Here is a 24,579-nt window from a genome sequence, read left to right as displayed (position 1 = left end):
ACCTTTCCATTTTATTTTGATCAAAGTATGCAGATTCAAATAGATATAATAAGATATGGAATAAACTGATCATTTTAGAAATAACAGAAGAGAAAGTTCTGCTGTTTGAATTCAACATATTACCACCAAAAGAAACTAAATAAATAATAGGAGAAAAGTTTCTTGCCATAGTGGTTTATTATTCAGGAAGTTTGAGCGCAATACCTTTTATAATTCCATCACTCACTTTCAAAGAAGCAATGTGGAATCCTTAGTTCACATAAACTGGATGGAGGACACTCTGACAGGGCTGCCAGTGACCTTATATTACTGCTTGTTATCCTGTCAAGAGAACTGACAAGCATAGCATTGGAACAGGCAGAAGGTGTTACAGTTCAGCACCATGTAGATTTATATTAAGATAGAAAAATGAGAAATACTTGGGTCAGCTGCTTAAATATAGAATTTTGAGCAGATTCTCAAATTTAAGCAACTAAAACTCACTTAAGCCTGAATAATTTTATGAACAAAACAACACTGGAAGTTATTCAGGCTCAGTAAAGGGTGATCAGTTCTCATGTTTTAGGGTGCGCACAGTTTACTAGAGGGGTTACAGGCCAGGTGCGTTACAACTTTTTTCTTCTTTTGAAGCTCTAGGTATTGGCCACTCTTAGAAGAAATATATGAGATTTGACATAACAGTGGTGTAATGTAATGCAGTAAGTCTTGTGTGTATTGGACCCAGAATAATACTGAATTTATAAAAAGTTTGATTTTTTCAGAGGAGCTGAGCAGCCCCCACTCCCTCAGATTACAGCTCATATTGTGGGTGCTCACCACTCCTGAAAATCAGCCTTGGATTCAAAGGAATCTGTTTTTGGCTTAAGGTGAATACTCCATGGCTACGTCTACACTGGCACGAATTTCCGAAAATGCTTTTAATGGAAAAGTTTTCCGTTAAAAGCATTTTCGGAAAAGCGCATCTAGATTGGCAGGATGCTTTTCCGCAAAACCACTTTTTGCGGAAAAGCGTCCGTGGCCAATCTAGACGCGGTTTTCCACAAAAAAAGCCCCAATCGCCTTTTTCACGATCAGGGCTTTTTTGCGGAAAACAGTACTATGCTGTCTACACTAGCCCTTTTGTGCAAAAGTCTTTCGGAAAAAGACTTTTGCCCGAACGGGAGCAGCATAGTTTTTCCGGAAAAGCACTGATGATTTTACATGAGATCGTCAGTGCTTTTCCGGAAATTCATGTGGTCAGTGTAGACAGCTGGCAAGTTTTTCCACAAAAGCAGATGATTTTGTGGAAAAACTTGCCAGTCTAGACACAGCCCATTAGTCATATGCAACTTCTCATAAAGCCTTTCAGAAGAGCTCTCCTGTGTTTAGCTCAGTAATTTAATTCACTGCATTACTTAGCATGTACCTTGCAGATCCTTTGCTAACTGAGGGTTAGATTGGCACTTGCAATGCACCCTGAGTAAGGGGCCATGAACAACCGCACTGCCCAGGAACAGAGCACAGACCAAATTGTGATTCTGTGGCATCATAATTTGGTTCCTGCTCCCCTTTTTTCTACATGGGGGAGGTAATGCAAACCAGCACTTTTCCTGGCACAGATTACATCTCCCTGTATGCTGGCACAGCTGGTTACACATCTGTGGCTGAAATGCAGATAGCTCATGTAAGAGCACGGGGAGATTTTTTTATATCCCCTAATTCCTCTGTGCTGCTGGTGTGTAGGCTTGCTCATGATCGAGGCCAATGTGCCACCTGTCTTCATTTAAATTGGAGTTGAAGGAAAGAAACGGTCTTTATTGTGTTTCCCTAAGGTTGTATGTAACTATGGTGGCGGGAGGGAGGAGGGGGGAGTTGTGGCAGTTTCTTTAAAAAGAAAAATCATAGTTTTGCTTTGTACAATTCCTAAAGTGTTGTGAAAGCAGTACTTTTATTAACACTCTGAAAACTCCTACATTCTTAAACTCTGCATGCTGTGAAGTGAAAACTCTTGTGATCTAAATGTAGCAGGTCTTTAAATATTTTGAGTAAAATGAGCCCGGTTTGAAATGGCAGCAAGATACTGATCTTCTGAGTACTTTCTCAATGAAAATATTCCACTAACCTCTACCTGCAAAAATTTTGGTGCACATGCATCTCTGCTAACAAGAGAAAGCATGACCTAAGCGACCCAAAAGAAAATTCTCTAGTGCCATCTTCACTGGGAATTTGTGGTCAAGGACGAAGGTCCGTGTTCTTTACATAAGCTTCCTGAACTAGACTCATTCATATGAACACAGAAGATCTGTGCCTGTGATTGTATTTACCTTTTTTTAGGGCTCAGTCCATCGGTTTCCTTCATAGGAGAGCTCAGCTGCTTGAAAAGGTGTGGTATTAGGAGCCTTTATCTGGAGCCCATTGAAGCTGATGGAAAGACTCCCATTGACATCAGTGGACTTTGATTCAGTCCATATGAAAAGTTCAAGGTGTACACTATTCTTCACTTAACCTTTTATTATGGTCAATGTTGAGAAATTCTGTGCTGGATATAGCAGGTACTGAGATAGTATGCTTTATGTATATGGATAGTGGGACAAACTACACTCTCAAGAAGATTTTCATTAAAGTAAATGGCACCGAACTAGCAGCACACAAGAAACAGATGTGTTTACAGTGAACATGAGGCAAATCCAAAAACCTGACTATGTCAAAAAAGCAGATGATTAAATTCAGTTCTTTGTTTTTTTAAGTGTGGAACAGCAGCAATGGAGTGCATGAGACAGTACGTGAATGAAGTGCTGGATTTTATTGCTGATATGCATACCTTAACCAAATTAAAGGTGAGAGCGGTACAGGGATATGTTGACCGAAGTTGTATTTGCTAATTAAGACATTTATCTTTTCTGTGCATAGCTGGAGGGTCGATATTTGAAAATTACTAATAGAGAGATTTCTGTTTTAAAGCTAGTGCTGTCATAGGTTGGTCACTTCTTCAGGGAGAAACAAGAAAGTAGCTTATACAAAGGGCTAAAGTTAGGGCTGGATTTGAATGTGCATAGCACACAAAATAAAGGAGCTTCAGGGGGTAGCCGAGTTAGTCTGTTACAGAAAAAAACCAACAAATGGTCTGGTAGCACTTTATAGACTAACGAAACATGTAGATGGGATCACGAGCCACGAAAGCTCATGATACCATCTACATGTTTCATTAGTCTATAAAGTGCTACCAGACCATTTGTTGTATTTGACACAAAATAAAGACAGAAGTAATTTTTTGAAATGTGGATGCTGCTAAAATAATATCCTACAAAGATTGCTTTGGAAGGGACTGTTAGGTTAAACAATCATCTGCAGAAAAATAAAGCTTCCAACTCTGCCAGCTGGGGTGGGGAGGCGGAGGGACTCCCTCCAGCCTCTGCTGGGCTGCCTGCTGGGTCACTGACACCGCTGCTGCTGTCCCAACCGAACTGCCTGCTGTGCCCCAGCAGTACATGCTGCCACAGGCTCCAGCCGTGTGCAACCACAGGTTGCCAGGAATTGGCTCTGGCTCCAGTCCCAACCCTGCGGCAGCCTGTGGGCTCTGACCATGCTTCTGTGGGCTGTCTGGGGCTCTGGCCCCATGTTGCCATGTGCTATCTGGGGCTCCAGTTCCATGCTGCTGAGGGCCACCGCCAGCCCCAGCCTTGGTCCCACTTTCACGGGCTGCCTGGGACTCTGGCCCCAGCCCCGTGCTACCATGGACTGTCGCCAGCATGAACCTGCGCTGCCCGGGGCTGCCTCAACCCAGTCCCAGTGCTGCAGGCTGCTGGGGGCTGCTGCCAGCTTCTGCACTGTCCTGCTGCTTCAACCTGGCCCCTCCTGGATAGCCCTTCTGCCACTAGGCTACCGCGGTTCTCTGATCAAGGAACATCTGTGGTTCAGCTGGACCAGAGAATTCTGGTTTTTGGGAAGTGCAACTTGTAGTGTTTAAACAACAGGAACTCAGTGATCCAAGGGGAAGTTGATCAGCACAATCAGAGGTCACTCCATCACTGAAAACAGTCACATCACACAGCTGCCAAATTGTATTTGTTTGATCTAAATTGTATTTGTTTGATCAAGGAACATCTGTGGTTCAGCTGGACCAGAGAATTCTGGTTTTTGGGAAGTGCAACTTGTAGTGTTTAAACAACAGGAACTCAGTGATCCAAGGGGAAGTTGATCAGCACAATCAGAGGTCACTCCATCACTGAAAACAATCACATCACACAGCTGCCAAATTGTATTTGTTTGATCTAAAGCTAGTGTTGCCTCATTCACACATTGTACCCTGAGCTCTGACATACACATAGTTCTAGGGAGGCTGCACTAATCTCCCACATTCACGTCTAGCTTTTGCCTAAAGAACAGTTGATTTGCTTCAGTGCATTTTGTAGCACAGAGATCAGTCTGCAAGGCATACTGAAATGCTGCACAGCAAACACCATTTCCCCTAGAGATGAGTGTGCTGCTTCTCTTATATGCCAAGCTTTAGAAAGTGTCAATCTTGTTTTGAAAAATAGTGACAGTGCAGTCTACTGCCTCATGTTACCACTTCATCTTTTATCTTCACATAAACACCTTCTTGCAGGGGGAGAGTGCCAGCCACACAAATGAAGAGGAATGGCGGATAAAAGCTTCTGTTGAAACCCACAATTAATTTTTTTAAGAGAGGAAAAAATCTCTGTTTCTATTTCTTGCCTTACTGACTGTCTGTCTTGACACTCAGATTTTAGAAATGCTTCAGTAGGGGGCAGCTGCATTTTCCTTTTTGCACTGGAGTCGTGGTCCACTCTAAAACGTGAACTTGGTAATAATTTTCAGTGGAATTGAATTCCCCTCTCACTCTCATTTTTCCCATTTAAAAATTATTCACAAATTCCACATTACTTTCCAAATTTACTAAAAATGAATCTGTGATAAAACTAAGAGAAGCTCATACTTACCCCATAGAAACATGAATTCAGTTGGAACCCATCTTTGTAAATGTTTTCAGATGGCCTCTCTTATCTCTGAAATATTCCTAAAGCTCTTTCTTGCATACTTTTTTATTCTCCCTCTCCTCCCCTTTTTTCCCATTTTTACTAAATTGTTGCTACCTCATTAAGGCTTCAATGGAAAAAGTTCATGCAAATGCTTTACTTTAATCAGAAGGGCAGTAATCCCAGTCAATTTAGTGGGACTGCTTATTTGCTTACAGTTATATGCAGTATTGTTGTAATTGTGCTGGTCCCAGGATATTAGAGAGATAGGGTGGATGAGGTAATAGGTCCAACAAAAGATACTACTTCACTCACCTTGTCTGTTTAATATCCTGAGACCAATATGGCTACAATAACACTGAAAACACCAATGGAAGATACTGATTTTTTTCCTTCTGGAATAGAAACACCACAATATGAAGAAAAAGGAAGCAAAGTTTAATAGTACAGTAACATCTACTCCTGAGCAAATGCAAGAAACAAAATATAATTCCCAGAGGCTTTACCGTCTATAATGCTCCACATGGAACAGAAGTTGGTCCAATAAAATATTATCCACCTTGACTTGCTTACACAGTTGCATAAGTCTTTGCGGAATCTAAAAGTTCATGTTTATTGCTAGCCTTTATATAGAAAGCAATAGAGTTGAACTAAGACCCCTGCACTGTTCTTCATATAACTTTCATGGGGCAAAATTAAACCAGGGAGTGAGCTCTTGATCTTTGTTAGTTAGGAGTTAGTCTGGATCAGAATCAAAGCATTCCCAAATTTTGTTTGGATTCAGCTTATATGATGAATGGTCAGAGTTTGAAAGCCAGCTATAATGACCACTATTTAGTTAATGGTTGAATGAAGGTCTGAAAGTTTGGAAAATGTACAGACAAGTAGTTCAGAAAGTTTGTATGTGGAAAGTTTGTTTGTGGAAAAGTGGTAGCCTCTTTCCTTTTGATTTACTTTTTAAGGGGGGATTATAGAAACACATTTTATGTCTCCTAGGTTATGTCTACCCTACAGAGTTTTTTCAGAAAAAACTTCACTTACGTCCACTTCGGAAAAAAACGAAAGAACAGAGGGGGTTTTCCAACATTGGTAAACCTCTTTCTATGAGGAGAAGCCTTTTTCTGAAAGAGCTCTTTCGGAAAAAGGTGTGTGTGAATAGGGAAGAGGGAGTTCTTTCGAAAGGAGAGGAAAGAGGAAAAAGCACAGGTGCCCTGATGGCCACTCCGTCCATAGTAATCACAGCTTAAATGCAAGATAGCATCCATTTAATATGGATGCAATCTTTCGAAAAAGCAGATTGCTTTTTCGATGCTGTTGGGTAGTGTGGATGGTGCTCTTTCGGAAGAAGTTTTTTTCGGAAGATCTCTTCCGGAAAAGCTTCTTTCAAAAGAAGCCTGCAGTCTAGACATAGCCCTATATAGCTGGGCAAATACAGGGAAAAAATCAAACCAAACCAAAAGAATTCCCCAAGCCTCTACAAATATTCAGTCAGTTTTAAACATGAACACATCATTCTTGTTCATGCCCATGTTCATATTGATTGGATTTTAAGTTTTTCCACATTGAATAAGTATTCCCTCTAGAGGCCTGTTGATCAGAGTTACGCTAGCCACGATGGGAACAATATCATGTGATTTATATGACCATCTGAACCCAACTTGATTTGGGATTTCAAATTGTGAATAACAAGGCTTTGCATTTTTCTTAAAAAAGGGGAGGAATTGTTCATCAAATTATTTCAACTAATAAATACATCTAAGGAAAGTACTGTTTGAAGAGATTCAATGGACAAAAAAGAGGTGAAGGTTGCTGAATGAATGTTTAGTTTAAAGTTGGTAGTTCAGGTCAAATACAGTACTTTGAGACTGAGTGCTTTCTTTTTTTCTGTGGAAGAAACATTAATTGTGAATTTCTTTCTCAGCTCTGTATTGATAATGGGTGCATTATATGAGACTTTCACATAGCTTCTCAGAATAGACATATTCTCATGTATTGTCTGTGTTCAGTTATTTTGTTCAGTTGTTTTTGGTGTTTCTTTTCTCTTGGATTAAAATGTAAATTACTAGAAAGTTAGGAAAGCTGAATTTTAGAAGTGTCATTACCTGGACTTAAGCAAAAGATCTGTTTATTTGTCTGTCTGTGCTGGAAGATGTTGTACTCCTGAAACTAAACTTAAACCCCTGGGGCCAGATGCTCAGGTGATGAAAATTAGCATAGGTCCACTAACTTTTGTGGTGCTATAGCAATTTATTCCAGCTGATGATATGGCCTCTGTTGTACAAACCACTCTTAGTCCCTTTAAACAAACTATATATCCATTGGCAGTGCCATCCTCTGCAAAAGCAATAGACAGTTTGAGTTAGCACATTTGGGAATATGGAGGAACCTCAAGAAGCATCAATTAAGCATTACAGCCCACAACAGCATTTTGTAAAATACCTTTTCAGTGATAAGCATATGCCACTCTCAGTAGACACAACACCGCTCTTATATTTTCAGGGCCTGTCTGCCTCACAATAGATGAGCCATGCTAAATGGTCTCATACCCACTGAACAGGAAATACACTGCATTTGTAAAATAAATGGTTATTTGCCCAGGCAAAGCTGACAGTGTGAATAAATGGTATTGCCTTGTGAAAAGACTGAGTTATTTGATGTGCAATTAAATAACCTGAGTATGTGAAAACTAGTTTGCGTACATAGTTACAGGGTTTGCTGAGGTTGCACTTATAAACTAGGACTTTCTGGTCCAGCAAGATGTTCCAGCATCAGAGAGTCCTAGTGCAGGGGGTGGCAAGAAAGGGGCAGGAATCCTGAGGGCTGAGGGAAGGGGGGAGAGACAGGAGACCAATACAGCAAGAGGGGGCAGGAGCCTGGCACAAGGCCTAGCAGGGCTGCCAGGGGAGGGGCCGGGAAGCCCAGCGGGGGAGTAGAGCAAGTGGGCTGGTGGCAAGGGCACCAGAAATGGCCTCTCCAATAAAGCAAAATCGCTCATCTGAGACCAATCAGGTCTCAAGGGTGCTGGACCAGAGAGGTCCAACCTATGGAAAGTGTACATGCACAATATGCCCATCTCTTTCTGTGTTATGTGTAATTGAAAGTGAACAGATAGAATATGAGGCTGTACATAAAATGGATCTAATGCAATCGCCTATTGGATAGGAAATCAGATCTTTTGTTTTGCAGAGTCACATGAAGACATGTTCCCAGCCACTGCATGAAGACACATTTGGCGGCCATCTCAAAGTTGGTTTAGCTCAGATTGCAGCTATGGAAATTACACGTGGAAATCACAGAGATAATAAAGCTGTGATCCGTTACTTGCCATGGCTATACCATCCTCCTTCTGCAATGCAACAGGGGTAAGAACACCTTTTTTGCCAAAAGAAGAGCAATGAGGCAGAAATTCCCAGAAAAATTCTGGGGTTCTTGTTGGATTAAATGGAATGAAATTAGTGGTGACAGTGGGTGTGATTTGATGATGACTTTGACACAACGACAATTCAAGGTTAAATGTTTCAACAGCCCCAACTTTATGACCCTAATGTTGCACCATGGGCCCAAATGGATCCATGATGTTACTCCATTGACTTCAGTGAAATTACATCAGGGATGGGATGAATTTGAATATGGATTTTAGAATACTAGTCTATACTAAAACAGAATGAAAATGTTAGATCAGTTCTGGTTGTGAATCTAGTTATATAGGGCCAAAATCTGTTTCTTTACTCATTGCAGCTTGCCAATGTAAAGAGTGAATGAAAATGAGTAACTGCTCCAGGTCTGTGCCCATTCTGAAAGTGATCTCTTAAAAAAAAGACTTCACTATATGAGGGGTTCATTGGATTTGATCTGTGAAGCTGTACATATACTTCCATTTAAATACATGCTTCCTCCTGCCCCAGTCAAAGTAAATGGAAAAGATCCTGATCTGCAGTATTTTGGTGTAGATGCAGCATATGTAAGATAAGGGGAAATGATGGTGGTGCAGGTGCGGAGAACTAATCCTTGTTTTAGAATTAGTTTTCGTAGAGAGAAAGGATGGTCATATGGTTAAGACGCTAGCCATAGCATCATTAGATTTGGATTCAGTTCCTGGATCTAGTGTCAATTTCCTAGGGGAAATCACCTGGGCCAGATTTTATAATACTGAGGTGCCTAAAGGCACCTCTAGTGGGAATTAAGCACATATGAAAATCTAACTAGGCACTTATCTACATCTTTAGGCAATTAATACCTTGAAAAATATGGCCCTCAGGCCCCAGTCCTGCAAACATGTACATATACGTGCTTAACATTAAATATGTGCATGTGTGGTTGCAGCATTGGGGTTATCATCTCCCTGGGCTTCAGTTCACCATGTGTAAAATGAGAGTAATAAGTCCTGGTATAAGGATAATTAATGCTTATGAAGCCGCAGGTCTGAGAATGCTAAACACAGTAGAAAAGCCAGTGAATAAAATGTATTATTCCTATGCCTCGTTCTCAGACACTGATGTTAAATTAATAATGAAAAATGGCAGTGAAAGGTCTGCTAGCCACGGCTTTCCAAGCTAAAATCAGTTTCTTATACGAAGTCATAGGTAGTGAAGTGTAAGTAGTCTAAATTCCAGGCTTTGTGAAACCAAGGTGAATTTGGATTGAGATGAAACCAATGGAAACTATTATTAGTCTTGTATTTTGCTAACATTTATATGCTCCAGCTTAGATCAGGGACTCACTGTGCTAGTGGTATATGATCTTTTATTAGGATACAGTCCCTGTCCCTAAAGAACTGACAGTCTAAATGGACAAAGACAGGCAAAGTGTGGGAGAAAGGAAGTATTATTAACCTTATTTCACAGATGGGGAAGAGAGATCCAGGGAGATCCAGGGAGATCCAATGATTTGCTCATGGTCACACAACAAGTTTCTGGCAGAGCTGGAAGCTGGAGCTGGATCTCATGAATTATAGCTTAGTGCCATGAACACAGTTTTTAGTGTACTTCCAGATCATGATAGAAAACTCCTTTTGGGTAACCCCCCATTTTGATACTTTGTATCCAAATAATCACTGCATTTGGATCTATGAAACTGTGAATTTGCTATACCAGCCTTGTGCTGAACCTCTGCTTTGCAAAGACAGAACAGGTTCTTCTGGGCATGTTAATGCCATGACAGGTCATCCAATCTGCAAGAGGCTGTAACTAGCATTCCCACAAGTTATCCGAATGATTTAGACTCTAGCAAGCACAGGCAACATTTTTCAAACATATGGGATTTTCAGTTAATGAGGGAATAGAAAGTTTACAAGCATTGTAAAAATTGTTTTCTGACAGGCCCAAAGAATTTATCGAATGTGTATCTCATATTCGTTTACTCTCCTGGCTCCTTCTGGGGTCTCTGACACACAATGTCGTCTGTCCGAATTCTCCATCATCTTGTATGCCAATTCCTCTGGATGCTGGGTCCCACATTGCAGACCACCTTATTGTTATCCTGATTGGATTTCCAGAACAATCAAAGGTAAGGGATTCCATGGGTTACAATGACAGACTATATTGTATGCATTAGTAGTGCATACACATAACCAGTTGTAGTTTCTGGGAACCAGTTTCTGGGAAGATGAAATGCATCTTACTACTTTTCCTCCTCTGGATATTATAAAAGCAACTTCATAGATAATGCCTATTGACAGTGACATTAAACTCTCAGATGGTACTGCTGGTACACATAAAACATTCCAGCAATATTGTTTGAACGTTTTAAAATTACACTGCCCACTTTGTAATTTAATAACGATCCCACCATACTAATACTGCCCAAAGTTAGCACACTGCTATCTTCATAAGAGACAGACTGGAAGCATAATAAAAAAGTTCTGATAATAAATTAGAAAAAAAACAAACAAACCCGCCTTTAAGGTAACTGCCCCAATACATATAGAAAACTGGTCTTAAATTCACTAAAAATCAGCTTGCTAGAGATTCTTTATTACCCGAGAGCACCACTGTCTAAGGGTGTGTCTACACAGCACCCTAAACTCAAAATAAGATACACAATTTGAGCTACACAAATCGCGTATCTTATTTCAAATCTACTTTGAAATAGCTAATTTTGAAATTGGCGCGTCTACACAGTGCCAAATTTGGAAATAACATGCTATTTGAGATATTCCTCAACCCTTGTGGAATGAAGGTTACCGGGATACCGAAATAGCATGCCCGTTATTTAGAAAAATATTTCGAAACAAAAGGGGGCTTGTTAAGACGTGTGGTAGCTATTCCGGGATACCTGCCATATCCCAAAATAGCCATGCAGTATAGATGTAAAATGGTTTGAGCACAGGAGTGGGGAATGGGAATTCCTGAGTTCCAAGACTAGTTCTTACAGTTCCCCATTGACTCTTCCTGTCGCAAGTGAGTAAATACTTCTGTTCTATTCAAATGGAGATAAGACTTTCCATACATGATGTGAGGATTAAAAAAAACCACCTTAATATTTACTAACAGAGATGGGCTCAGGCACAGCAGCATTTGTTAAGTGTTTTGAAGGTGAAAAGTGTGCATTCTGAAAATCGTAAAATAATTGACATGGATGCTGCAGGTACTATGTATTACACTAAACCAAAGTTTGTTAACTACACAAGTAGAATGATCTCATGCTTGTCTAATACATGGTTTGCCCTCACCCATTCAAGACTAATGCTTCTCATTCATTTCTTCTAGCTCTTTTTGCTCTTTCAAATACCTCCCCTCCAGTTACCAAGCAACCATGGGAGTATTTGGTGCAGTCACACTGGTGTTGGTCATGAATCACCGTTGCGCTTTTAAACTGAGAAAACATCTATGACTTGAAAGAACGTCTCTTTCATAATGAACTAGTGACACATCTAGGAGTCGTGACAGCTCTTCAGTGTGTGTCAGAAATTACTGTATCTAGTATTTATTATTAAAGAGGCATGTTCAGGTGCATCTGTAAAACGCCACAGTGAGCCTTCCAGAGTTACAATTATGGGAAGTGTTTCCCGTAAGCTGAGCACTTGGGCAGCCACCCAGGAGAGATTCAAATGCTGCCCAGCTGACTAGCAGAGTGCCTATTGCACCCAGAGCTGGCAGCATGTGTTTCTGCTGGTGGTGCATATCCACACATGCCTCCACATATAATAAAATTTATTTCGCACGTGGATGGAAAAATTAGAGGGAATATTGATTATGGAGCTATAATCTGCAGGTTTTGGCGTGATTATATCATGTTAAGATGGAACTGGGTTGCAGATCAAAAGAAGTTGACATTAAATGGTTTATTTTGTACAGAGGTATGTGTCTTAGGAAAGCACACACTCTCACTGACTTGGGCAGTAGCATGTTTAAGGTTACAAAGTTCCTACATGTCTCTCACTGATGACAATGGGAGTTTTACATCAGTCAGTTCAGCAGGATTGTTTCCCAAGGACAAACTGGTCTGCACATTCTGACCCTTACTTTAAGGGTGCATCTGTAGAAGTAAGGGCCTGTATGTGCAGAATCTGTTTGCAGGATTGTGCTCTTAGGCTGTAAGTATGAACATATTCTTTCAACGTGTACGTGATCTTATCAGATCTGACTACATCTTAATGAGAGAAACCCTTTGATAGTTGTGGTGTATTGGATTAGGGATACTGGATGAGGGAGAACATTTTGGAGGATTAAATTGATGGAGGCCTATGTTAATGGGGGACACCTCGATGGGGAATGTATTTAACACTATTTAAAAAAAAAACCATATTTTCTTCTTGTTACTCTTTCTCCAGACATCAGTGCTGCACATGTGTTCCCTCTTCCATGCATTTATATTTGCTCAGCTCTGGACAGTGTATTGTGAACAAACAGCTGTAGCCCCTACGGTCCAAAATCAAAATGAGTTTAGCTTTACAGCCATCCTCACAGCTCTGGAGTTCTGGAGCCGAGTGACACCTAGTATCCTACAGCTTATGGCACATAACAAAGTGGTAAGTCAGATGCACTTATACACAGCCAAACCCTCTAGGTTTAAAGTCTAAACTGAATATATGGGACTATGCCTAGTTTTGTAAAACAATTTGTGCTATTTTTGCCTGTGCAGTATCTGTTGTCTTTGAGAATTCAAAGAGAATGATAACAAGCAATAGATTTTTCCTGTAGTAAACTGAACAAGGATCTTATTGCTATTCAGTTCTATTGGGTGTTAGTGCTGCACAGTGTTAGAGCTACTAGCTTTGCGTAGCAAGTCATCAAATTCTTCAGAATGGTTATGTAAATATTTGAGGGTTTTTACCAAGGGATCTGTGTCTTGTCAAAACAGCTCAAATGAGCAATACTGAACTCTCACAGCCAACTTTTTGCAAAGAGGTTATTGAGCAAGCATCATCCACAGAGATAATTCAGCAAATATTTTTGAGTAATGACTGATTTGAGAAGACCACAGTCTGTTCATAGACATTTCACAAACAGAAAATGAGCTAAAATTTGTTTAACCAGTTATTTGTTATGGCACATTCATGAAGGACCCAATGCTATGCCTGGTGCTTTCTGAAATGTACTGAGTGCTCTAGACACCTGCTGACTTCCATTGCTGAGTACCTCATAGGTTCAGTCCTTGAAGCATGCACAATGCAGAATAATAGCTCTCTCGGTGTGCACTCAGCTGGCAGTTTGCCTAAAATGGGCAAAGTACACATATTGGTCTTATCTCCCACTTGCTAGATTTGTCTTGAGCCTTTGGTTCAACCAATGTGATAGATATTCTCTAATAGCTGAAATGGTAATTGCTGGGTTTGGCTCTGAAGATTCTGATTCTAAGCCCAAGACAAAGAGATTCCTCATATATAGCCTGATCCTCTACGTGTAGGTCTCTTCACATTTTAGAATGTGGACCACTTATTTATACAGAGGCTGCTTAGTAGAATACCTCCCCATGTATGTTATCTTGTAGATCACCTCCCATCCCATATACATTTGGGTGTTTTCCACTTCATTTGCAATTGTGTGGATGGCAGTTGAAATATTCTTTTGACAGCTCCAGCGATTGCTTACATGAAGGTCACATTATGCTAGTATTTAATATATTTACAGCTGTCCTTTAATGTGATCTTAGCTTTTGGAAATGTGGGGAAACCTCAGTGACCAGCCTAGTTAAGTGCTTTATAGTGTACCAACACAGTTTTGGAATTGCAGTTATAATCATGGAATGTAGAGTGAAGTTAACTGAATTCTGCATGATCTCTGCCTCTAATTAGCTTAATGCTTGGTCATATCTAAGAGACAAGGTGTGCAGAACCCCTGACATTTAATCCTAATTGTAACAATGATTCATTATATGGCCGTAGGTACAAGTTATTAAACTCTCTGTCTTGGCTAGCTGCTCTGTAAAATGTGGATAATTCTTATTCTCAGATGGGTATTTTGGAGTTTAATTAGTGTTTGTAAAGCACTTTGAGGATGACAAGCACTACTGAAAAGCTAAATTTATTATTATTATTCAGGGGAAAGTATGCATAGGTCAGATAGGCATTGTAAATACTCACTGCCATCACTGGATATTTATCTTGTTATTTACATAACATAAACATCAACTGCTATTTACTACCAAATAACTAATATTTGTTTATGCTGTATTTCATGCTGTAAAATCAAAAAACTACTCATTCATGGAACCTTTGCCAATTGAGATTATATCCACCTTCAGATGGAAAACAATAAAATGTGATCTTTGTGACTAAGTTTATTTTCAAAGAAATTCAGTAACTACAAATACCAGTTTCTGACTCAGTGATTGATGAGAACTACTCAGCAGGGACATGTCGAAAGAACAAGAGGATAAAAGCTGAACATAATGTGTCTTGCTTGGTGTGTAATAGGAGTTAAACAAAATAAATAGAGCCTATGTAGGTGCTGCTGCATCAGAGATAGTAAATAAAAATGTCCCCTATGTATCCTGTGATATTTAACCTGAAATGTCAGTGATTAAAAAATATACCCTAGCATAGCTGCCAAGAAAAAGGAGTGAAACTATCCTTAGGGACTGTTGGCTGTTTTCACATTATTATTAGACTGGATATTTATTTAATATTTTTTCTTTCAGATGGTGGAAATGGTGTGCCTGCATGTGATTAGTTTAATGGAGGCTTTACAAGAATGCAATTCCACTATCTTTGTCAAAGTAGGTGAAACACATGTTGTTAATACTTCTTTAAGGATTCATAGGGACCCTTTTCCCAAAAGACTTCCTAGATGGGCAAACTAGAAGGGACTGAGGTTAAAGGTCAGTGCAGGAATATAGCTCTTTACAACATAAAAAAAATAAAATTTCTAACACAAAAGCACAGACCAAATCCCTGAGGGTATGTCTACACTACCCCGCTAGTTCGAACTAGGGGGGTAATGTATGCATACCGCACTTGCTAATGAAGCCCGGGATTTGAATTTCCCGGGCTTCATTAGCATAAAGCCGGCTCCGCCATTTTTAAAAGCCGGCTTGTTCGAACCCCGTGCCGTGCGGCTACACGCGGCACGGGCTAGGTAGTTCGAACTATGTAGTTATTCCAAACTATCTGTACGCCTCGTGGAACTTGCACTTGCTCTGGCCCTGGGCCCCAGAAAAACTTTGAAATAATTGCCTCTGTCTAGGACTGTGGTGCACCATGGGAAAATTTTTCTGCACATCCTGCATGTTACTAGGAAGCAACTTGCTTTGTGAAAGACTTGATTAGTTTACTCTCGGCTGCAAACTCAGTAGGCTCTGTGGGTTAACACTGAGCTGCTGCCATTTGCAAAGGGGGCATGTCTTCTATTGTCAATAGAGTGGATTGCGAATTGGTGGGATATGTAGGACAATGCATGTTGTCCCATGGAATTGTGGGATACATTTGGCCAACTCCCAGGACCTGAATCAAGTGTGGCTGCATCTACACTGCAAAGCAATAGGGCTTGGACCCTGAGTCCTGGCTAAACCCAGATTTGGACCTCCCAGCCCTGCGGATTCTAAGTCTGAATACTGAGTTAAGCACAATTACAGTGTAGGTGCAAAAGGGGTTAGGCTTGAGCCCAGGCTCAAGTGCAGGCTTACACTGCAGTGTAGTCATACCCTGAGAACATGTCCACACTAGGAAAATACTTTGAAATAACTCCCAAAATAACTATTTTGAAATAGTGTGTCCACACTACAGGGAAGCCTCGAAATCAGACCAAGGCAGACTCCCCTAATGTGGATGTACTTTCTTGACTTACAGCCCCAGGAAGCACTGAGGAGTAATTGCTATGAATGACTCTGGAGAGTAGTTATTTTGAAATAGCAGCAGTGAATTGCTAATTTCAAAATAAGCATTACTCCTCATAGAAAGCAGGAGTTATTATTTCGAAATAACCAGACCATTATTCTGAAATAACGGGGTTGGTAGTGTGGATGTTCCGCTTGTTATTTCAAAATAAGGGGAGTTATTGTAGTGTAGACCAAGGCTTAGTATCCAGCAACAACACAGTAGCGAACTCTGAAAAGCAACCCCCCTGTTAGCATGTCTCCTTGTAACAGCTGATGGAATTATACTGTTGTGGAGAGCTACTTTAACATTCCCTACATGAACAATCTCTTGCTCAGAGACTGAAATTTCTGAAAAGATTTTAGACACTCTCTCTCAGTGCCTCATGTCATGTAGTTCCCTTCAGTAAATGGACTATTTTGACCCTCTCAAAGGGGGTGACATTTGAATGAGATAGCATTTCACTTTGTAGCAGATGACTGAGCATGAGGAAGATTGGATTGAAAAGATGCAAGTTCTGTTAGTAAATGTTTAAAATTCAGATTTATAATACGGCAAAGAGCTCTGTACCTGAGCTCTGTGGGGCAGGTACCTAAAAGTGGGCAAGGCTATGCCAGGATGGGGCATGGACAGAATTCCCAGGAGGTGCACTAATTCAGCACCTATATGAAACAGGGTGGATCCTATGGAGCCCAGGGTGGATTCGAAAGCTGCCTTTCCACTCAAAGGAGAGACATACCTGGCACAAATTCTGCAGTAAATGTCCAAACTAAAGCAACGTTACAATAGAATTAAGATTGAGAGTATGAGTCTGTAATTTAGAATAAGACACAGTTAGGCGATGTCTAAACTGCAGTTATTTCGGAATAAGCTATTTCGGAATTGTTATTCCAAAATAGCTCATTTTGAAATAGCACGTCTACACTGCAGGGAAGCCTCTAAGTTAGTCCAAGGCAGGGTTCCCTAATTGTAGATATGCTATCTCGATTTGCAGCCCCAGGAGGAATAACTTAGAATGGCCCTGATGAGGGGCTGTTTCGAAATAGCAGAAGTGGAACATCTACACACACCTTATTTCAAAATAGCTATTTCGGAATAGGCGCTATTCTTCATAGAATGAGGTTTACATAAGTCGGAATAAGACATCCATTATTTCGAAATCATTTCAAACTAACGGAATTGCTGTGTAGATGCTCGCATACTTATTTCGAAATAACTTTGCTGTGTAGACGCACCCTTACGGATGTTATACTTATTGGTGAAACAAGCATTATAAATCTAGGAAATGTGAGATAAGCTTAAAAGGAATACACAGGTAGGGCATACAAACAACCTTAACCCTGATCTGCAGAGACACCAGGCAATAACCGCACATTTGTAATGTAAGTGTTTTACAGTTTATAGCTTCAGATTAGTTTTAATTGATTTTTAAAAACACAGTAGTTTTCATTGTGTTACCTTGAAAGTAGAGATTTAATACTAAATTATATAATGGTGGGGAGGATATGCTGTATTTTTTAAACATTGTGAAGTGATTAAATCCATGCTTTAAGTGAGGAGCTCATCTTTAACTGTGGTGCCATATGTTACCTCCATAATTTATAACAGTGGTTTTCAAGCTGTGATCCACAGACTATATCTAAGATTTCCAAAGGGGACCATACCTCCCTTTGAAATTTTACAGAGGTCCACTAATGAAAAATGATTGAAAACCATTTATTTACAAACACAAAATTTACCTCAAATCAGCTTTGAAACTGTCCTATTTTCAAAGGTTGAAAAGAAGACCTGAATGCTCATGGCCTTAATTTACATGAAGAGCCTGCAAAGATAACAGCTCTGATTGTTGGTTGATTGTTGTTTTTAATTGTGTTTCAGAAAATTTAGAAAATTGTATATTGTCTTGATCTTGTTGGTAATTAAGCACGGGAACAGGTTTTATTGTATGTTACAAAGCCCCTTTCCTTTGCATAGATATAAGCCTTTCAAACAAAAATAAGTTATCACTAAAAACAGTCAGGATGAATGAGTAAAATGAATAAAAAAATTATTCAGTTTCTATTTCTTAATCTCCTTTCCCTGAGCTTTCTGTATGGTGCAAATCAAAAAACCACCACCAACACCACCCTTTCTTAGCATAGTGGTTGCTGTTAAAACCTAGATACTCACCATCTTCATTAATTAAGTTGATTGCCGATAGCACTTTTTGGCTTGATTTTGGGACCATATTCTCCCTGGGAGATGGAAAGAAAAAAAAGTCCAACTGTTCCAATGCAGTGTTTTCATCCTCCATCCAGCTAGGTGAGGAGAGTGCAGGGGGGAGGATTTGCTGTGCTCTAAAACCCTCCTTCCCATGCTAAAACAGAGGGCTCAGTCCTCCTAAACCTTGTGCGGATCTTAGAATAAATAAGAAACCCTGTGTTTCTGCACAGCTTCCCAATCACCTTCCCTCCCCTTTGGTAGGAAACATGCAGCCATTGATGTGGCCACTAGCTAGCTCCATAGGAGCAGCATGAACACTTGATCAGATTTCCAGGGGTAAGTCTGTGAGGTTACTAAGAGAGAATGCCATGAAATGCATGGGCTCTTTTAGCTGTCTTCCTTCTGCCTCTCAGTAGCTCCTTATAGACCTGAGTCATCAGAGCTCCAGTGAAGGAGCTTCTGCAAGATCCCAGAGAAGGAAATTAAAGAGCTAATGTTCCCCCTATTTTCTGCCACTGGCTGGGTTCCATCTGTTTTGGCATCCAGCTGCCAACAGAACCTAAGGATTGAATATAGTTTTTTTTATTTGTTTGACCAAGTAATCAGTACTGACAGCTCTGCATATGATCCACTAGCAAAACAGCACTGAAATGTATGTTATGCAGCCAGACAAACAATTAGCATTCTTTGAACCGGGGGAATGGTGCTTTATCTAATGCTGTCAATACTGATTAGGTTTAACTTGCAGCTCTCAGTAGCATAATTGGTAAATTGCAAATTCTGATGCCATTTGGAGAAGCATTTCAGAACAATTTTCCCAGTGGTTAAATTAATATTGGAGAGGATGGATAGAAATGACTTCTGTAGACCTGTCATGTAAAGTTACTCACAAATAAGAGTTCTGCTAAGAGATATAGCCAGAAATAAATATCAGCTCTCGAATTATGGATTCCCAGAGCCCTCCTTGCCTCTCCTACTTGTCAGTGTCTGGAGTATGACAGCATGAAGCCCTGATCCTGCAATTGCTCTGTGAATTGAGTTCCCAGGGAAGTCAATGGGAATTGAGTGCAGATTGATGATGCACTATCCCGGAGAAAATAAATTTAGGCACAGGTCAGAGCCTAAGAGGTACATTTTCATCCTGATGAGTGAGACTGCTAGCTCTAGGGAGTGCTCCTTCTAGCAGGAAGGGCTTCTTTTAGGCCAACACACAGAGATCAGTAAGTGATTAGGACATGGGCAACGCTAGGAAGAGGCTGGAAGATCCACCGCTACATGGGTTCACCGAGCCCTCTCGTAGAGGGCTGCAGCAAGAACTGTGCAGAAACATTAAGCTATCCAGCTCACTGTCTGCTCTGTGTGCTATATGGTGAAAGAGTTTCTTGGGCTTAAAGTAGATGTGTACGTATAGCACAGATCCCTGTGATTATTGACCTGTTACACAGTGGACAGGGATCATAAAATAAGATGTTTTGCATCATCACAAAAACATCTGTCTCAATCCTTTTCACTCTTAAATATATGCAGCAGTATGCACCATGTTGTGCAGTGCCTAGAATGCACTCATTCCAATACTGTTCAGAAAAATCCTCCAGGGAAATATAACGAAGAATTCCTTTTAATGGATTTTTATTTTAAACTATTGACATTGCTGCAAAATAGTACCTGTAATTGCTTCTTATTGTAAAATGGGATACAAAAGATCAAAGCTGGCTTCTTAACCTTGGAGTGCCATGTGTCCAGCATGCCCATCTTTTATAAAGACATTTCCATATTTATGGATGAGTCTTTCAGCATATGTCACTATCGCTTCAAATGGCTAAATGAGTTAGACATACCCTGCTCTGACTCACTGTAACTGGAACAGATTTATAGGTTCATATAGTATACTAACAAAACATTTGTTGTCTCCTCGTACAGCTAATACCCATGTGGCTGCCAATGATACAGTCAAACCTAAAGGTAAATTATTTTTTCTTGTTCTTTTATGGTTATTGTTATTTCTATTCTGTGCTTTGTCTGAATGTACTCTAGAAATAAAGCTATTGGCCTCAGGCTCCCAACTGTCTGACAGTGCATGATAAAAACTTTTATTCAACATACATCTCGTTATAACATGCAGACTGCTTGGTATTTGGGCACATGCCATGGCTCAGCACTGAATATGCCAAATTTGAGTGGGCAAAGGCATCATTTAGGACAGTAGTTCTCATTTCAATACGGAGACACTGCCTCATCTATAATTTCCATCTAGATGGGAACTTTTTAACCATGCCCCCTGACATTGATCCACAGGTTGAGAACCTGTGATTCAGGGAGTGGCTTTCAGTTCTACAGCACCTGAGGTAGACCTGTTGTGGTCTGCTGGTCATCTGATAGAAGTTCTAAGTGGCTCTGTTTGTGACAAAAATGAGTCTGAGGCATACTAAGGAGTCCTGTCAGTCAAGAGTGGATGGGAACAAAGGCTGTGCACAAAGCTCCACTATGAAGTTGCTGTTGAGAACATAAGTGATTTTGGGGATGGTGGCCTGAAATCCATGCCCTTTGCAGCAACATCTTTGTCAGTAGTTGGAGATGAGGTAGAATGATACCTGGGGAGGAGAGGGAGGGAATATGCAGAGAAATCCTTCCTCCCAAAATTAGTGCCTGGGGAAAAAGTCTTACATAATCCTAGTGTAATGTATGTATTGAATAAAAGAGAGAAACGCAACTTTCTGCTGTTTTTTATAGCATTTATCTGCTGGACTCCAACTACGCCTTCAAGCCATTCAGAATAACGTGAACCACCAGAGCCTAAGGAGATTACAGGGTTCAGGACAAATGAACAACAGCTCATCCGTACTCCGCAAATGGCTCCAATGTACCCAGTTTAAAATGGCTCAGGTGGAAATTCAGTCATCTGAAGCTGCATCTCAGTTTTATCCTCTATAAATTATTATAAATTTTTACTTTTGGTCTAGCAATAATAGGTTAAAGCTATAAGAGAACAGCTGATTTTTGTATATATTAGTACTATAATCTATGCTTTTTTAGCTTAGGACAATTGTGAAAACGTTTGGGCGGGGCAAAGCTAAGAGCTTGATCCTGCCAATCCGTAATCACACATGTAAATTACTGCTCACATGAGCAGGCCCAGTTATGTAATTGAGATTGCTCTCAAGAATGTTTGCATGGCTGGGCTCCATCTTTCATGATAAACATATCTCTCATCATTGAACCTGATTCTGAAATGGTTCTTTATATTATTTTTGAAACAAAACAAATCACTTTTCTTTAATTATATTTTTTTTAAACTAGTGCATATTCACCAGTGCGTGAAAGTGCTGTTGGATGATAACACACAAACACAAAAAAAGTGGTGGTGGTGATTTGGGTTCCTTGCTAGAGCTTTTTCTTTAAACTCACAGTTGGCAATGCAATAAAACTTGTCACTGTAAAACAGTGATGTTAAATGAGGTTTTTTGTCAGTATGTTCTGGAAAAACAGCCGTATTTGAAGAGCATTATTATAAAGCACACTTAGAAAAGAGGTTGTTAAACTGTGCCAGTTCGTTTGTCTTTTTGTTTAATGTTTACCACATCTATCAAGAATGGCTTTATTTTTGGGGAGAAAAAAGCCTTTTCACTTCATTGATTTAGTGCTGTATTTTCCTGTAAGCTTCATGGGAACCACTTTAGTTTTTTGAATATTGTATTTTAGTCTTTTGTCAATATTTGTATAAGCCCAAGTAAAAATGTACAGCCCAATTCTGCTCTCTCTCATGTCTAAGGAAGTTTTACCGTTAAGAGTTCATTAGGAGCAGGTTTGGTCCTGAACTTTTGCATAACGATGATAACAAATTATAGCTATGGCATAATGTTGCATAGAAAGTTTGTTGAATATCAAATGAATTTTAACAAGATTAAGGGACTGATTCTCAAAGCCTATTGAAGTCAATGGAAAGACTTTCATTGACTTCAATGGGTTTTGGTGAATTCCTAAAAAGACCAGGATTTATCACTTCATGTAACTAATATTTAACACTGTTGATTCATAAATGATCTCTCATATTTATTACTGTAATGCACTGACTAGAAGAATAAATATACATTTAAGCTGTATATTAAAATCCTATTAAAAACATACCCTTTACTACTACTCTCTGCATTGATGTATTTGTCTTCGGCTGTCTTTTGAAGGGAAGAGGGGTCCTGAAAATGATTGAGTATGTTTTTGTTTAGTTTAGCTGTGTTATCCAAAAGAGGAAATGTTTACTGGATTAATTAGAAGAAAAAAATGGAAGTAATTGGAAAGATGTTGTTAAAGTCTTATTATACACTACAAAGGGTTATAGAAAGTGCACCGACTTACTCATGTCAACCTTGCGTGTATTCCGTGTGTGTATTCAGGATCATATTGGCTGATCTCAATGAAAGAAAGAAAAAAGATTTTGTTTCTTTTACTCCTGTTAACCTTGCAGAATCAACGCATTTGAGAGAGAGAGATCTGGATTCTATTCCCCTATAGATTCATAGAGTTTAAAACCAAAACAGACAATTAGATCATCTAGTCTGATCTCCTGTACATCACAAGCCATAACACTTCACCCAATTACCCTGTATTGAGCCCCGTAACTTGTGTTTGGGTAAAAATGAACGTCCAGAAAGGTATTCAGTCTTGACTGTAAAACAGCCAAAGATGCTAGTTTGTTTCAGTGATTAACCATCTCAACATTACAAAATTTATGCCACGTTCCTAATTTGAATTTGAGCAGCTTCATTTCTGATCATCAGTTCTTGTTATAAAAAAAAGGGAAAACTATGTAGCACTTTCTTGTTATGGCTTTCTCCTCTATGTTAAAGAGCCCTTTTGTAGTCAGGACTTTTACCCCCACGGTGGTACTTAAATACTGTAATCAAGTCACCTCTCCATCTTTCCTTTGAAAAACTCAACACATTAAGGTCTTTTAAGCTTTCATTATATGGCATTTTCTCCAACCCTGAAGTTATTTGTGTGGCTTTTCCACCCTCTCTAATTTGTCATAATTTTTTTTTAATGTGGTCATCACAATGGCAAGCACTATTTTAGTATCAGATTCACAATTCCATGCACAGAGATAAAATCACCACCCTGCTCCTACTCACTACTTCCCAAGGACTGCATTAGCCCTTTTTCTTATATCACAGCACTGGGGGTATGTCTACACTACAAAGTTAATTCGAACTAACGGATGTTAGTTCGAATTAACTTTGATAGGCGCTACAATAGCGCTCCGCTAGTTCGAACTTAATTCAAACTAGCGGAGCACTTAGTTTGAACTAGGTAAACCTCATTCTACAAGGACTAAGCTTAGTTCGAACTTACTAGTTCGAATTAAGGGGTATGTGGCCCCTTAATTCGAACTAGTGGGAGGCTAGCCTTCCCCAGCTTTCCCTGGTGGCCACTCTGGCCAACACCAGGGAAACTCTATTGCCCCCCTCCCGGCCCCGGACTCCTTAAAGGGGCACGGGCTGGCTACGATGCCCGTGCCAGGTGCAAGCCTGCCAGCACCCAGCCAGCAGACCCTGCACCTGGCACGGCTCAAGCCAGCCACCCAATGCCCCCCAGCCCTCCCCCTCTTCTCGGGACCAGGCTGGCGGCTCCCGGGAGCTTGCCCGGGTCCGCAAGAGGCGGGCACTCGCCTGGTCTAGTGTGGACATCGTGGACCTCGTCCATGACCTCCGCACTAGGCACAGGAAAGTGGCCGTCTAGGGCAGGAGAGCTGCCAGCCTGGCCACCCAGGAACAGGTGCGCATGAAAATCAAGGTGGTCCACTGAGACCCCCGACCCTGAGCCCTGAGCTTACAATGGCTGTACTGGGTCAGACCAAAGGTCCATCTAGCCCAGTAGCCTGTCTGCCAACAGCGGCCAACCCTAGGGACCCTGGAGGGGATGGACTGAAGACAGTGACCAAGCCATTTGTCTCGTGCCATCCCTCTCCAGCCTTCCACAAACTTTGGGCAGGGACACCACTCCTACCCCCTGGCTAATACCACTCCATGGACCCAACCTCCATCACTTTATCTCACTTCTCTTTAAACTCTGTTCTAGTTCTAGCCTTCACAGCCTCCTGCAGCAAGGAGTTCCACAGGTTGACTCTTTGCTTTGTGAAGAACAACTTTCTGTTAC

The 24,579-nt window shown here is 40.4% G+C and overlaps 1 protein-coding gene and 1 long non-coding RNA gene across 13 annotated transcripts in view; one reads left to right on the top strand and one right to left on the bottom strand.

Annotated features, from left to right (window-relative positions):
* UNC79 (unc-79 subunit of NALCN channel complex) overlaps nt 1–22,572 on the top strand; it is a 170,845-nt gene extending 148,273 nt beyond the window's left edge. For all 11 annotated transcript variants that reach the window (XM_075926676.2, XM_089778372.1, XM_089778373.1 and 8 more), the window contains 7 exons: nt 2,727–2,816; nt 8,163–8,338; nt 10,295–10,481; nt 12,748–12,945; nt 15,057–15,134; nt 20,353–20,394; nt 21,163–22,572. In XM_075926676.2, the coding sequence (XP_075782791.2) occupies nt 2,727–2,816; nt 8,163–8,338; nt 10,295–10,481; nt 12,748–12,945; nt 15,057–15,134; nt 20,353–20,394; nt 21,163–21,363 (972 nt within the window). In that variant the 3' untranslated portion in view covers nt 21,364–22,572. The remainder of the gene's footprint in view (nt 1–2,726; nt 2,817–8,162; nt 8,339–10,294; nt 10,482–12,747; nt 12,946–15,056; nt 15,135–20,352; nt 20,395–21,162) is intronic.
* The window catches only part of LOC112547521 (uncharacterized), a 35,800-nt gene that overhangs the window by 3,898 nt on the left and 7,323 nt on the right, over nt 1–24,579 (bottom strand). Inside the window, exons 2-3 of one of the 2 annotated variants that reach the window (XR_003091289.3) lie at nt 22,558–22,622; nt 18,400–18,464 (exon numbers count right to left, since the gene is read on the bottom strand). This is a non-coding gene — a long non-coding RNA (uncharacterized LOC112547521). The remainder of the gene's footprint in view (nt 1–18,399; nt 18,465–22,557; nt 22,623–24,579) is intronic. The other variant, XR_012903321.2, reaches the window with a different exon arrangement.

Source organism: Pelodiscus sinensis, chromosome 5 (genome assembly GCF_052426305.1).
Source record: "Pelodiscus sinensis isolate ZL-2025 chromosome 5, ASM5242630v1, whole genome shotgun sequence".
NCBI classification, from domain to species: Eukaryota; Metazoa; Chordata; order Testudines; family Trionychidae; genus Pelodiscus; species Pelodiscus sinensis.
This window is presented reverse-complemented; position numbering and strand designations above follow the sequence as displayed.